This window comes from Eleginops maclovinus, chromosome 9 (assembly GCF_036324505.1).
Source record: "Eleginops maclovinus isolate JMC-PN-2008 ecotype Puerto Natales chromosome 9, JC_Emac_rtc_rv5, whole genome shotgun sequence".
Lineage (NCBI taxonomy): Eukaryota > Metazoa > Chordata > Actinopteri > Perciformes > Eleginopidae > Eleginops > Eleginops maclovinus.
Genome location: NC_086357.1, coordinates 5,201,377 through 5,218,258, shown reverse-complemented (window position 1 = coordinate 5,218,258; position 16,882 = coordinate 5,201,377). Strand labels below are relative to the sequence as shown.

Genomic DNA, 16,882 nt, shown 5'->3' with positions numbered 1-16,882 from the left:
ATAAATATGTGTGTGTGTGTTTTCTGCAACAATAAATAAATATATGTGTGTGTGTTTTCTGCAACAATAAATAAACAGCTACACCAAAAGCTAAACTATACGAATATCAGCTATCATTCATCTCTCACATGACATGAGATGCTTATTTTCAGGTTCATAGCAGTATGTTGTGCCTCTACTGTGACATGTCTCCATGCTTTAATGTTCAAACAGCTCTTTATTTTTCTCATACTGTCTGTGCTGCAGCACCTCTTTTCACCCTCTGTCTGAAACCAGAGCCCAGTCTGCTCTGATTGGTTAGCTGGCTCTGTCAAGATTGGTTAATTGCTTAGAGATGTCTCGCCCCTTAGCCTATCACATGCAATATAAAGGAGCGCTAGCCAATAGAAGCGCTAGTGTTAGATATGTGAGGTCACTATGTTACGGAAGTAAATAAAGGAGACAATGGAGGCGTTTCAGGGAAGGGGGGAGAAACTCCCTCTGGGGGAACACAGGGATTTCAGCCTTTGCAGACAATAACTACAGAAATGTATAACCCCAAAAAGCATAATAGGGCCTTTTTAAAAGACTGAGTCCCTCACTTGAACTTGTCCTCTCTGGACTCTCTGAGCATGATGAAGATGAACAGTCCCACCTCAGTGTTCAGGGAGAATGAGACCACTTTGTCCAACATGACGACAAAACCCTGAAGAGAGGAGGAAGGAACACAGTGAGCACTTCATCTTCATCTCCAATCACTTCTGTCTGTGTGTGTGCATCATTTACCTGGGGGTCACACACTGACACGATGAAGATGGCCAGGAATGCGAGCAGTGACAAGAATCCTTTAGCCATGCTGGAGGATAAACAGAGGAGGAATCATTTTAATTAGTCAAAGAAAGGATGTGAAAAAGTCAGAAAAAAAATCGCTGCATCTTCCACTCTGTGAAGGGAGACGGGAAATACAGTGCAGGTGGAAAAATACTGATGAATTTTAGAAATGATGAACCGCTGAAGCTGTGCGGGACAGCCGCTCCACAACTTCAAAAATAAATGTCCTCTTTTAGATATTTATTTGTGTCTCTGTAGCTTTAATACAATAAAGATGCCCAAAGTCTTTCCGTTTTGAGTCACAAGATTTTGTGGAGGTAAGTGAACACACCTCTTTGCTGAGCACAGGGTCTGTTTGTTGGCCAGGCTTCTCTCCCAGGACTTAGACAGCTCCTCCATCCTGTTGCTCCACAGCGAGCTCACCACTCCGTCAACTGAAACACAAACACAATGTCCGTACAAAACATGATCTCTTGAGCAAAACTTCCACATTTAGAAAAATACAGAACAGCTCCCATAGATCAATCATTCACTCAAACGTTATTCCCACCACTCACACATCTTGTGGGTAAAAGCAGTAAAATGTTAAAAATAGAACAGAATTAAACAATTCATAATGATCAACAGTAAAGTGTAACACATAGAAAATATATGAGTATAAAAAATAAATCCATAGAATTATAAAACATAAAGGCCAGATTAATAAAATGGCTTTTAGTCAAAGTCAACTTTATGTCAATTCTCTGTGTGTGAGATACAGACAGGAAATGCTGTTTCTCACAATCCTGACAAAAACATACAGTGGGGCAAAAAAGTATTTAGTCAGCCACCAATTGTGCAAGTTCTCCCATTTAAAAAGATGAGAGAGGCCTGTAATTTTTATCATAGGTATACCTCAACTATGAGAGACAGAATGAGAAAAAAAAATCCAGAAAATCACATTGTAGGATTTTTAATGAATTAATTGGTAAATTCCTCGGTAAAATAAGTATTTGGTCAATAACAAAAGTTCATCTCAATACTTTGTTATATACCCTTTGTTGGCAATGACAGAGGTCAAACGTTTTCTGTAAGTCTTCACAAGGTTTTCACACACTGTTGCTGGTATTTTGGCCCATTCCTCCATGCAGATCTCCTCTAAAGCAGTGATGTTTTGGGGCTGTCGCTGGGCAACACGGACTTTCAACTCCCTCCAAAGATTTTCTATGGGGTTGAGATCTGGAGACTGGCTAGGCCACTCCAGGACCTTGAAATGCTTCTTACGAAGCCACTCCTTCGTTGCCCTGGCGGTGTGTTTGGGATCACTGTCATGCTGAAAGACCCAGCCACGCTTCATCTTCAGTGCCCTTGCTGATGGAAGGAGGTTTTCACTCAAAATCTCACGATACATGGCCCCATTCATTCTTTCCTTTACACGGATCAGTCGTCCTGGTCCCTTTGCAGAAAAACAGCCCCAAAGCATGATGTTTCCACCCCCATGCTTCACAGTAGGTATGGTGTTCTTTGGATGCAACTCTGCATTCTTTCTCCTCCAAACACGACGAGTTGAGTTTTTACCAAAAAGTTCTATTTTGGTTTCATCTGACCATATGACATTCTCCCAATCCTCTTCTGGATCATCCAAATGCCCTCTAGCAAACTTCAGACGGGCCTGGACATGTACTGGCTTAAGCAGGGGGACACGTCTGGAACTGCAGGATTTAAGTCCCTGGCGGCGTAGTGTGTTACTGATGGTAGCCTCTGTTACTTTGGTCCCAGCTCTCTGCAGGTCATTCACTAGGTCCCCCCGTGTGGTTCTGGGATTTTTGCTCACCGTTCTTGTGATCATTTTGACCCCACGGGGTGAGATCTTGCGTGGAGCCCCAGATGGAGGGAGATTAGCAGTGGTCTTGTATGTCTTCCATTTTCTAATAATTGCTCCCACAGTTGATTTCTTCACACCAAGCTGCTTACCTATTGCAGATTCAGTTTTCCCAGCCTGGTGCAGGTCTACAATTTTGTCTCTGGTCTCCTTTGACAGCTCTTTGGTCTTGGCCATAGTGGAGTTTGGAGTATGACTGTTTGAGGTTGTGGACAGGTGTCTTTTATACTGATAACGAGTTCAAAAAGGTGCCATTAATACAGGTAACGAGTGGAGGACAGAGGAGCCTCTTAAAGAAGAAGTTACAGGTCTGTGAGAGCCAGAAATCTTGCTTGTTTGTAGGTGACCAAATACTTATTTTACCGAGGAATTTACCAATTAATTCATTAAAAATCCTACAATGTGATTTCCTGGATTTTTTTCCCCCCTTTCTGTCTCTCATAGTTGAAGTGTACCTATGATAAAAATTACAGGCCTCTCTCATCTTTTTAAATGGGAGAACTTGCACAATTGGTGGCTGACTAAATACTTTTTTGCCCCACTGTATACAGTATGTACACACACACACACACACACACACACACACACACACACACACACACACACACACACACACACACACACACACACACACACACACACACACACACACACACACACACACACACACACACACACACACACACACACACACACACACTCCTGTACACCATACAAATACCCACATTAAGTAAGTAGCTAAATAAAACTTACTGGTGTGTTTCATGGCCGACCCCATGACCAGGAAGGACACAGTGACACTGATGGCTATAAACACCTGGATGAGATCAGCCACCCAGGAGTACGTCTTGTAACGCTCATTGATGATCTACACGGGGGTGGGGGTGGGGGGGTGATGATGGGAGTTGAACATGAAGACACAACAAGTAGGGAAAAAGCGAGGCATCTGTTTGTAGTTTAGAACATCTTCCATTTAGCTCTGAAATATACCGTGCTTTTAACTAGGACACCAGTACCACATGTTCTTATTTTTCAGGTGACTTTAAGGCATTACAGTCAATCACATAACTGGTTAACAAGAAATAAAGTACACAGATCTTTCCAATCAGAGCAAAGCTGTTTCTTTTTAAAAAACTTCAAACGATTATCCTGCCAAAACCTTTCCACAGAGAAAATATTTACATAAGACCTAAACCAGTTTGCTTATCAAGGATTCTGTGTTTTTGAATGTGGGAATACGTTTTATGTTTAGGGATGTGTTGAGCACCTGCTGTCACCACTCTCTGAGTCCTCACCAATTGGCTTGATGTAAGCCTGCTCCTCCATTTTGATAAAGTTTCATGTAATGAGGGATACAGTAAACCTGGGTTTCATTATAATTCGTAGCAGTGAGTCAGTGCGTCCTGACTCCTCTCTGTTAGCCTGACAAGATCTTTACCTGGTACATTTCATTCTTTGAGTTATATTCTCTTTAATGGCTCTGTGTCCCTCCTCTGACGACCAATTAGTTTGTCAGCTGGCCTGTGCAGCTAATTGCTGCGTGCTTCCATTAGCGGCATGCTATCTCTGCTTGTGTGTGTGAGAGCATGTAAAGGCCTTTAGCACACATATGAAAGACACTGCGTCATGGCTTCAATGAGTACTTGCATTGTTACAGAAAACTAAGACCAGCAAAGAAAGCGTCAACAAAGACACACAAGATTACCAATGCCATCAGCTACTGTTGGTGTTTAATGGGTAATTATATTATTCAGTTTGAAGTTTTTGAGAAGTGAGTGTAAATCAGAAAGTGGGGCCTGTGCTACTCTGCCAGACTATGCCCATCATTTTCTATAAATAATACCATTGTGCTGTAAAATAATAAATGCATATCTACAGAGGGGGATCATGTATGCTCATATAAAACTCTTGTTTTCATTGTGTCAATTTCCTCCATCCACGTTAGCTTTGGGCTAATAGACACTGACGTATTGGTCACATCACTAAGGGAAAAATAGCTAGCTAGGAAGGAGAGCATGATTTTTGAAAATTTCAGACCTCCTTTATCATCAAGTGATGCTAAACCCAAACTAGCTTAATTCAGACAATATAAAGAAGGTTATTCAGCCAACTCGGAACATTAGGAACACAAGACAAAGTTGATTTAAACTAAACTAAAATGGGCTTCTTTTTATGACCATGGAGCAGGATTGTATTTAGGTTGAAACGTTTGGGCATACAACAAGTTCCAATGCTCAAGTGTACAAATGGTCTTGAAGATATGCTGAATCAAAACCCTAGATCCCAACAGCAGTTATATGTTTGATGACACTATGTGACATTAACTTATCAAGACAATCCTACTTAAAGGCTTCAGTAGATTTAACTAGCAGAATTTCTGCAAAACCAACTCAACAAATTTCAGATCAGACATCAGCACTGTGTGAGTGGTTCATCTTCTGAGAGGTTAATAACACTAGGTGGTCGGTACCAGGATCATCTCTAAACATATATCGATAAGCATCAATATTGGAAGTATTGGACCATTGGTGCTCTGGTTTGTATTTGTAATTTGATTAGAATTAACCAATCACGTTGAGCAGGTTTTGGTTGCAGGAAGGTAAACAGTTTGTTCGGAGGTCAAAAAGGCAAGACACATTGTCCACAGTGCAATCTAACAACCCATTGGCTGTAGAAATACAACAATTAAACATTCTATTAGTTTCAACTGAATACTTCTATAACTATCTGGCCGTCAACAATGTATCTCCATTCCAACTCCGTTATCATGTCCCAATTTGCACATCATGCAAGGAACTCCTGACCCTGATACCTGCTGGCCTTACTGCAACCATGGATGTAATGTACTGCTTTCAAGTAGGCTGCATGAGAAGTTCAGGAAGTGAACAGCAGTTACAGAAGCGGCTGTGGACGGAAGAAGGTATATCAATTGATGTCTCCCACCCTCCACGGGGTTGGTATATGGACTTGGTGAAAGTAATAATTATATTGTTAACAGAACATATACACAGTGTGATTTAAATGTCTCCCTCCCTGATGAGGCACATCTCTCAGATTCCGTGCTGATTGGGACATTTGAAAACAGAAACACTGAGATTGCCTCTAACAAGACACAAATATGACATAAATTACGAGTTGACAGACATCATGTAAATCACTCCCCGACACAAACACAAAGAGTGTGCAGTCTTACCTTAGTCAGGGGGATGGTGGCTATCTCTCCCGCTCTCTCCGACCTGAGGGGACAATAACAAGTAGAGTCAGATTATCCGTAAAATGCTCAGGTTTATTTAAATGTTTTATCCACCATTATCAACGTGTGCTGATGTGTCTTTGAGCAACACACATCTCTTACATACATTTAAAAAACTAAAAATCGGTCCAAATATGTTTTCATAAGGTCTCATTACTTTAAATTTGATTCACGTCACTTCATTTTTTGAACTGCTGACACTACATTTCTTTGGCCATGGTTGCGTACTTATTTGTCTTATTTTTTTAAAATCTGAATACTGATGTGTGCTTTTGTTTTTTGTCATTGTGTGCCTTTTCTATAGGCTATGCCACTTTTTCAGTAAATCTCCCACTGTGGGACAAATACATGTTAATGATTCTGATTATGCACTTTCAAAAGGAACCTGATGTCCACCAGTTCATGGCTCACATTTGTAATGTCATATTTTTACTTTACTTGTTTATTTCTATTTTATGCAAATCTTTTTCTTTGTTTTTTAATTTGTAATAAGAGTACTTAAAATACTTTTTAGTTTTTGCTTTTTTTTCTCTACAGTTTATTCCTAATTGGGATTGAATACATTTCTGATTCTGACCTGCTCATGGTCTTGAGAGTCAATTAAAACAAGAAATGTAAAACAACAATACAACCATTGATGGTTTCCAGCATGTTTGTAAATTCATGATGTTTGTCATTTAATATGATTCATTTAAAGGCCATTGTAAGTTACAAGTGTAAATTGTACAGTGTGAGTACATTCTATATATTTCTAGAATGCTTTACATTTTTATATTAGGAATTTTCTGGGCTTTTACTAATCAATTCATCTCCTTAACACCCACATATATTGTCCAGAAAAGAATTAGTTTTTTTTCTACTACTGTTATGCAGTTATTAGAAGTTGTTTTTTGGAGATACTACAGAGTATGATGATATTTTATATGAATGAACCTCAAGCTATTGAACAAACCACCCACTAAGCACTCAACATGACTGCCACTGAGTCACTTCCTGACTCTAAATGCATTTTGTGTGCGTACTGTGGCTGACTATACTGTATATTGTGCTGTGTATGGTGAGTGTTGCTTTATTTGCCAGTGTATTGGTTAGCGCTCCTACACATTGTACGTGATATGCTAACAGGAGGGAGCGATTGACCAATAAAAACAGAGCCAGCCAGCTAATCAATCAGAGCAGACTGGGCTCTGGTTTCAGACAGAGGGTGAAAAGAGGTGCTGCAGCACAGGCAGTATGAGAAAAGTAAAGAGCTTTTGAACATTAAAGCATGGTCCAGTAGAGGCACAAAATACAATCATGAACCTGAAATGAGCAGAATATTTCTTCTTTAATGGACAATAAAGTAAACAGGACCTGATAAGCAGTAACTGGGGCCAATTTGTCAATCAGAAAATTGTAGAAAATGGGAAGGAAATGAGAAGTATAGTGATACATTGAGCATTTTTTAACCTATAGAAGATACCAAAGGTAAATGCTTTTAAACTTATGTCACTTACATCTGTTGTTCATTGATGAAGTCACTCCTGGTATATGTATATGAGGGTATAGTGTGTTGTTTGTCAATCACTTTTCGATGTAAATGTCCATAATGCTATAGGTTGGAGGATATACGAGAGAATAGTGTTGCAACTGTAAAGTCCACTAATATAACATTTGTGATATTGGGCTATGCAAAATAACTTTGATTGATTGAATGATTGATGTGTGACTTTGTCGAGTTCCTTCAACAGTTAAGAAACTCTCCAAAATCACACAAAACCAACCTTAGCTTACAAACTTGAAACATGCCATGACTTTGTACTGACACTTCCTGTGTGCTCAGACGCATCCCAAAGCTGACGTTAAGAGTTATACTAAACTGTTCAGTTTGTACCTTTACTCTAATAATAGTAGTCATAACTCATAAAGGGCTGCCCTCTGTATGAATTCATCTTCATTAGGACTCATCTAAACAGAGCCTGGCTCTCTGTATCTGGCCAGCGCCCGCTCTGTTCTCCTGGGGAGAATATTATTGTCCTAAATATGAAATGAGTCACAAATGGTTGTAAAACATGTGGTGGGCCAGGGTTAAAGCTATGAATCAGTGTTTCCATTTTAAACTCTAATTTTGGCCATTTGTCTCCTGCTGCGGTAACGTGCTGTAGCTTTCTTTCCCTTTGCTTTCAGTTGCAGCCTAACTAACAGAAGCGGAAACTCTGAGGACTAGTTGTAACAATACAATCATTTGAAAAAAGATGAATTTATGGAGCAAATAGCACAGGTCCTAGTAAACAGTACTTCATAACAGTATAATATTCATTTTAAGTGTTTGCAAAGATTAGTAAGTGCTGTATAAATGCAGTCCATTGAATACCAATGCCTAATAGAAGAGCTCACATTCAATACGAGATCTAGCTATACACCTGCCAAGAGTGAAGTCAATTGGATAAACAGCACTCGATAAAGTGGAAGGACAGACTCCTTTTAGTTAGATATGCATGGAAACGGGCCGGGAAGTGTCCCACCTGTTGCTGTGCGGGATGGCAGCTGGCTGTCCTGGGGCAAGGTGCTTGTTTGACTTCTGAGAAGAACTGTTGTGCCTCATGCCAAGCTGGCACACCCAACACCTGTACTCTGAATGCTCTGAATAAAAGGCATGCTGCACTGCTGCTCATCCATCCCAATGAAGCAGGATAAAGTTACAGCTCTCACAGGAGTGGTGTGTTTTCACGGTGTAACCTTGGTGCTGATGGTATAATGCATAGCTCACATGTATATTAAGATTGGATGTTCTCCAGGTTATACAGCTTATACACAGACTGAGTGATGTGCCCAAAGACACTTCCCGGAAAGCCTTTTTTGTGGTTCTAAATTGTGTAAATCATAATATGAAACTTTCTCGGGGTTTGTACATTTAAATTGATAATAGTGCTCTGGGAGCACATGCCCCCCCCCCTCCTGTGTGTAGGTAAGTGAAGTATTTCCTTTCATCTGCCGCAGCCTTGATCAACTGATCATACTACATTCAATGACGTCTCTTGCCGCAAATTAAATGATATGACTTTGTCTTCATTTTTGTAAAGATTTTTCCTGTGTTAAATATTAAAAGATAGGAAAGATATACAGGGAAGAGGGAGGGGACAACATGCAACAAAGGGACACAAATCTGATCTGAAGCACTGGCTGCGGCGATAAGAAAGGTCATGTTATTATGTTTCTAAATAATGAACAAATCATGAATATTCCAATTGTTTGTTGAAATGTACGCATTCTTTTCGTTCATGATTCATTGTATTTTCCTTTATTAAGGGTTATCACAGCTTTTTCATACAAACTACTTGAAGAGTGAATTACCAAGAGTGATTCAAATGTCCCTGAACAGTTCCCACAGTAGTTTCAAAATGTAAAGAGGCCCTACTAGGGAGTTTTCCCTTTCCTGTAGTGTGAGATATAGCTTTTTTTGTATGTATGTAAACGGTCTGCAAAAGCTAAAGATCCCAAAGTCCCCTCCTGAGGGAGTTTCTCTCCCACACTCTCCCCCACTGCCTGAAACGCCTCCATTGGACTCCTTTATTAACTTCGATAACATAGTGACATCACTGTGCTTCTTTTGGCTAGTGCTCCAACACATTGTACATGATAGGCCTAGGGGCAGGAAATCTCAGGGCCCGTTTGAAGGACAATTAAGTAATTTGAATCTGATTTTGATAAGGACTAGGTCGTGCCGATTTGCCAGTCGAAGAAATGTATAAATTGTTTATTAGCAGCCATCTTATCTCTGAATCACTCTCCCTACCAAGGTCAGTTTTTTATTTAACGCCCAAAGTACCTGTTGCACCTGTCCCTCCGTCATGCTCCTTCACACTGTATGACATCAGAACGATCAGGTCCTACCTGACCCAGTAAAGCCTCTGTAACAGTCTGAAATGCAGCAGCAAGCCTGATCTTCAGCCAGCCAGACGCAGCTCATGCCAATCAACTTTTCATTACCGCCCATGAGCTCCCTGTTGCTGCTCACATTGATGTCGAGGCACAAATGCTCGCTGAGTGGCTACAAGCACAGCGGCGAGGTACCTGAACTCCCTCGTTCAGCCTTCTGATTCACTACCATCTGCAAATGAACAACCACTGCGAGGCCAGAAATCTCCTTCAAAACTCTACTGCACTCGAGTCATGTGGAACGTGGAAGTGAGTAATGAGGGAGTTATATCAAAGGCTTCTGCTTGATCCACTGCGGAAGGGATTGTGATTCATCCCTACATGCTTTTGAACAAAAGTGTCTGCCAAAGGAACCATTACAGAAACACACTCAACTCTACTGTCAATGTAGGGAAAATAGATCTTCAACTATGGTACCCTTCTTTTATTGTGGAATTCTTTTTTCCTTTGAAATAACACCATTACAGAGAAGTGCAGTGGTGATGCATTTTTGTTGTCCGACCTGGAAGTAATCATAACAAAGGCTCCCTCTAAAAAAAAAAGCAATGGGATTTTTTTCATTGAATTTCTGAAAATAACATTTCAAAACACACATTTTGATACTTACACGTTTTGTTCAGCAGGATTATCTCCACATATGAACACAACTTTAAGGTTTTGGACGCATAAATGCAATCTCCAGAACTGAACAGTAACATTAGCCTATAAACAAATGACATCATTGTCACTTGAATGGTTGTCACCACCGCTAAGCTAAAGGTGGCTAATATTCGACATGCTGAAGCTCAGTTGTTTAAACAGTCACTTGTTAGCAAGCAGTGTTTTAATGACACATAGAAGCTTTGAACATTTGTGATTCCAGATGTTTTTTTATGTCATATAAAAAATAGTAGAACCTTTAAACGTGTGTTAACCAAAGATCCTATTTCAGGCTTCTAACTAGAAACACATTCAGAAACGTGGACTTCCAGACAAAGGAACAGGAAGTGGTAAAATGCTAACTCATTTCTGGGTTTTAGGACTCATCCCTGCACCACTGCATTGCCTCTTTTCTGGAGTGCTGCATCACAGGGCACCATATGAATGATCCAGAATAATCTAATAATGACATTTATTTATCTGTCTCCATCTTTTCATTAACTTCTTTAACTACCAAATAACCTCTCCAACGTTTGAAAAAAATCTTTTGATCACTTTCATTGAATAATTTAACTTGTATTACTCATAGTAAAATGGGCAGTGGAGTTGAAGTTAATTGTATGGATGCTTAAAGATCATTATCATTGTAACAAAGAGTATACTATTATATTTAAGTCCTGTTTGATTCATTTAACTAAGAAAAGGGAAATGTTGTGTACATTGAAACGTTGTCATTGTCCCCTTAATTGTTACTTTGCATGTAAATCACAGTGCTGCTTTAAAAGCTGCATCAGATGAGCACTCTGAGCTGCTTTTAAAGAATGATACAGAACCACTGGGGGGCACTGTGGTTCTGTCAGGGAGCAGAGCACCTGTCGCTGAGATTGTCTCAGCCATGTGGGTCACAGGAGCTCTGCTTTTTAAAGAGACGAACGATGAAAAGTGATGGGTATGGGCGGGAAGAATAACACAGAAATAAAAATTCATACCGAGCAATCACAATGAAATACGGTTGTTCTGCAAATCAGTGGAATGAAGAAGGATTTAATGGAAAGGGACGGCCTGAGCCAGGGAGCTATTACCACTCAAAGATGCTTTGAATTAATTACACATTCAGTACAAGAGCTGCTAATTGTGCACATTCACACATTCTCTGCTGATATATCATCACTGTCACCTTTTCCACGGCAACGGAATGGCAGACTGTACAATTCTGATGACAAAAAGCAAAGTCATTATCAGAAATCTGGCACTGTTCTGTTATCTCCGAATGGGAGAGGACAATGAAACGATACAAAAAGAGCTCCATACCTGCCAAATTATTTAAGGGATGAGCTCATGTCTATGGATGGTGTTTTTCAATATGTCTTTCTATCTCAGATAATAGACGACTTTTTGGGTTCCATTTTTTTAATAGCACTATCTATTTGTCCAGTTTCCGTGTTTTTGAATCTGCAATGTTTGTGGCAGCTGCTGTTTCCAAGGTCAAGAATAAAATGTCAAACATCAACCTGAAGGAAACCATTAAATTACCAAATCTACAACAACTGAGCAAACTACATCACTGTAAAATGTAAAATAACCCACTTAAAGAGGCCCTTTTAGGCTCATTTCCAGGTCCATATTTGTATTTTGTGTCTCTCCTGTGACATGTCTCCATGCTTTAATGTTCAAAAAGCTCTTTATTTTTCTCATACTGTCTTCTCATACCTCTTTTCACCCTCTGTCTTAAACCAGAGCCTAGTCCGCTCTGATTAATTAGCTTCCCGGCTCTGTTGCGATTGGTCAACAGTTTTCGGAGGTCCTGTTTTTTATTAACTTAGGACACCATTGAAAATGAGAGAGAGTTTATCCATAGAAGTTTATCCCAACCTTTGTGTAACCCCTAACCTCTGTGTCAGTCAGACTTTTTCCCATTGACTCACATTGAAAAGCAGATGTCTAATAAATAAATAAACATAAATGATCATTTATTTTGAGCTAAATAAACTACCGAGAATGAACCCTCCCCTGAAGACATGTTGTTTGAATCAGTAGAATCCAGATCTCTTTATACACTTTTGGTTTATCCTAGCAAATAAACTTCTATCCACCTCTGCTCATGTATAATATGCTAAATGGACTTTAAGGTCAGAATGTCTGTCTGCATTTGTTTTACAAGGACAAGAATAAACTTTGAATGAGTTTCAAAGGTAGATTTTCACTGAGGTCAGCCTGGAACTTTGTGAAAGAAAATACCAACAATTGTAATGCTGAAGACCGAAAGAAGCTTAATACTTTTACAGTTGAGAAAAAACCCTCATTCCTTTACAGCTGCACTACCTAATATCAATGCCTTGGCTTGGTCCCAACATCATGTAAGGGCTTGTTCCCATCAGCCACAGAGTGACCTCTGCAGCATTTACTGCTTTATTTTGGTACATTTGATCAGGTAATAGCAATGCCCTCTACTGCACTGCGACATTTACTGTAAAATCTTGGCCTTCAATCAGTACTGTGCCAGGGCTCATTACAGTAAGTAAAAATGTCATCCGGGCTACCCCAAAAAACTACTATGCAGAGATGGAGATGGATAAAGCAGTTCATTGCCTGAAGAAAATAATCGAGACGAATGCTCATATAAATTTCCTAATATGTATTCTGACAAGAACATTTAGCAATTTCCCTTTGGATTTGACCAATCTTTCTATTATATCAAAGCTCACAGACAGGGCTGCCTTGCTCTAGTTAAATCATTTTTTTTTTAGACTCAAACAAGTTCAGACAAGCCACTTAGAAGTGATAAACCCTGGTTCATCTAAGGTCTGCAGAAACATAATTGAATCAACTGTAAAAAATGTCTTCCCTGACCCTAATGACGGATAATATGTTTAGCAGCAATAGCTAACAGGCTACAGAAGTAGGTCTGTGGCTTAATGACGGTTGGATCTAATGAAAGGCACAAAACAGGAGAAGAGATCACTGAGACTCACTCTTCCAGAGAGATGTTGGAGTACAGCAGAGGGGTGATGGAGGAGGGTGGAGCCCCCCCGGCTGCTAGCTGCCTCTCTGGTATCGACGTCTGAGGCACGATTTCCAGCACTGCCCAGCACCTGAACAAACACAGGCAGATATACATTAGTAATACAATTAATAACAACATTAATTTGAGCACAAATACATTTATTCATGTCACGCCATTGTCAATATGCAAGAAAATCCAGCACACCAATTGTTACAAATCAGCATATTTTCCATACAACAGAAAAAAACATAATGTTGAATAAATTCTCAGCACTTTAAAAAGAAAAAACATTTTTGGGGGGTTTTTGCCGTTAATTGGATAGGACAGTGGAGAGTGACAGGAAAGTGGGAGAGAGAGTCGGGGTGGGATCCGGAAAGGACCACGGGTCGGGAATCGAACCCGGGTCGCCGGCGTACGGTGCAGGTGCCCCAGCCAGTTGCGCCACAGCCGGGGCCAACACTTTTTAACAATTTGCCTCACATTTTCAAAGCAGATACCACAACTTGTAACTACCACAACAAACCAATATGGTGTTCCTAAACAAATATGGTCTTTGGATATGTATAGTTTACTAGAAAGATGAGCATATAGAAGGTCTTTAGAGGCTATTGGTTACTTTTGGGGTTAAAAGGAAAGTACAACACGGAATATTTAGTTTTCTGGTTTTCTATTAAACAAATGATTTGTTAAGAGCATGTTTTAAAATGACAGTGTGATGTCCAATCCCATTACAAAGGGCGGTTATGACTGTTCTGTGAAAATAACGCGAACCAATGGAGCTAATGCAACAACATGTCATCCCATAAAATGTACAAGATGTGCTGATGGATGATGATGTTATTTTGAAAAAACCTTATTGATATGAAAAAGTAAGATCAAATAATGTTTACAGAGCACAGAGACAAGAATACAATCACATGACGGGTGATTTCTGATCTATGCAAATGGAGAGGTGTCTTGTAGTTGTCCTGTCCTGAACAAGGACACACCAGCTTCACCTAAGACCTAGGCTGGGCCTCAAAACCAGTTATCAAACTGCAAAATTACAAATTCAGCAACCTTCATATGATCCCATAATGGTCCAAAAATATCTGTTCCCATAGATTGACAATGGGAAAGACTATTCTGCAAATCAACGCATAACTTTTTCTTAGGTAAATCAACTTCTAGGTGCGGACACTTAACTAAACCTTATTTGATTCATTATTTCCCAAAAGGTAGAAAATGCAATAAAAGCCAAATCTAGATTTACTCGACCTTATGATTTCTGCATGCAGGCGTTGTGGTAGGAGTTTTATACCAGGCAGTAATATAGGGCCCTGCTTCCAACACTATATCAAGTTCTCTTTATACATCCATCTTCCAAATACACCACACACAAGCAGGTGTTTTCAGTTGGAAAGCTTCATAAAGTCTGAGTGCATACACAGCATCGGACAAACAAAGTTAGAGGCTATCAACAAAGTGGAGCATTTAACGGCTAAAGAGACAGATATATTTGAGTTAGGAGGAGACCAAAAACAGAGCTAAAAGAACAGAGTGAATATTTGACTTTGTACCTTATTTGTACAGATGCAAAATCAAAATTATTGCTTATGTTGCTCTGTGTCTGCTGGATGTGTAAACAAGCAACTATGTGCTAATACGTTAGCAATATCAAGAGCAGTTTAACATTAGCTGACATTAAAGCGACTGCGTTGTTTGGTAGGCTGAACTAAAACAAATGTTTTCTAATAATTATTGACAATAATGTCAAGATGTTGTGTATAAAATGTGACATGACATTGTTTCAAATGATTTCCTCTCCTTTGCCTCACCTGATAATCTCCTTGTTTCAACCGAATAAACTGTAAAACCAGACTGAGCTAATTTGGGCTCTTTTTATGGAGGTGTGCCGGTGGAACGTACCAAGAGTGGGAGAGGTGGAGGGGGGTCATCTTGGAAAAATGCTCCAAAGACAGTAGTTAGTCAATTTGAGTATTCTTTGTTGAAGTTGCTTAATTTAACATAGGGAACGGTATCTAATCAGAAACATAAAGAAACTGTGCAAGGAACCTGATTTATGTATTCATGATGAGAGGAGTTTGGTGATCATAAGGCAATTTCCATTTGACCAAGAATCATTATTTAATTCTGAGAGTTTCCAAGAAACTTCATATCATTGAGGCATAGCAACAGAGCAATCTCCAAGCCTGGTTTCACTAATTCCCCTTTTGGAAATTGATAGAAAGCCTGGCATGGAAACAGAGACTTAGTACTTCTAAAGCCTCACAAGGACACCATGTATTAATTATAAATGTATCAGCAACAATGAGCCATACTTAGCTGAATGAAGCATGACCTTGGTTCTTCTCCATCAGGAAAATTAGACAATTTTTAGAAACTGACAACACTCTTTCTGTATAACATTGGCATCTATTCCAATGAGTGTAATATGAATTGGATCACTTGTTTTTGCTGCGTTGTATACTGTACAAGGTGTATTGTTCTTCCTGCTGACTGTTCAACTGATATAATCTAAAGGAACTAGTTCAAGACCCATTCATTTAGCTTTAACCATTTATAAACATTTTCTTAACCTCAATTTACAATGTGGGAAGGTGCGTGTGGTTCCCAGGTTCATTTCCACATATGTGACTGTAGGGTCTAATGGATCTAAACATATCTGAACAGCCAAATTTGAGCACTATATGTTTTCTTCTAAAGGAAATTCATGGCTGACCAGCAGTCCTTAATAAGCCTCCAACATGGATTCCCATTTGGATTTTAGTACAGTTGAAATCAGCCTGATAATCCTTTGGGTCGCAGAGAGTTTTTGAAGGTATTCTAAAAACAAAAACCGGCCGATCCGGGAACCAGAGGATGAATCACAACTTCTTTGTTTGAAAGCAAAGGCCATAAAGTTAGGCTGCCGGGAGAAAGAGAAAGAGAAAGCAAGTCATGGACAAGTACGCTTTCTGGTCTCTCTGCGGCACCGGCTGTTGGTCTCTTTGAATCGGCGGTACAGCTCTGAGAGATTTATCCATTCATTTGTTGTGGCTACGCTCGAATGCACCCAACAACACACCATTTCTATTTTATTCTACTAGTCTTTCACTCTGCCAGGCGGCTCAACAGAATTATGTCCCCGGCGATAATTATCAATCAAAATTATGGTTTAAAAAATGGAGGCAGAGGAAATTGCTTACCAGGACATCAAGAAGGAGCAGGACCCCAAAAAGAAAAGGTAGTGTGATAAGAGAGGGAGAGGATGAGAGAAAGTAAGGCTGGAGAGAGGATATGTGTCTGTGCAGTCTTAGCCGCAGTGATGCGCTAATAGATTATATACAAAGTTCTAGACTCCTGGTAGTCTCTAGAAATCAAGCTATGATGGAAGGATGTGTGAGAGAAAGACAGC

General features: G+C 39.7%; 1 protein-coding gene across 2 annotated transcripts in view; it reads right to left on the bottom strand.

Annotated features, from left to right (window-relative positions):
• The window catches only part of si:ch211-51h4.2 (uncharacterized), a 78,144-nt gene that overhangs the window by 3,010 nt on the left and 58,252 nt on the right, over positions 1 to 16,882 (bottom strand). For both annotated transcript variants that reach the window (XM_063891504.1, XM_063891503.1), the window contains exons 12-17: positions 13,454 to 13,573; positions 5,865 to 5,907; positions 3,425 to 3,539; positions 1,142 to 1,244; positions 766 to 835; positions 582 to 685 (exon numbers count right to left, since the gene is read on the bottom strand). In XM_063891504.1, coding sequence (XP_063747574.1) covers positions 582 to 685; positions 766 to 835; positions 1,142 to 1,244; positions 3,425 to 3,539; positions 5,865 to 5,907; positions 13,454 to 13,573 — 555 coding nt within the window. The remainder of the gene's footprint in view (positions 1 to 581; positions 686 to 765; positions 836 to 1,141; positions 1,245 to 3,424; positions 3,540 to 5,864; positions 5,908 to 13,453; positions 13,574 to 16,882) is intronic.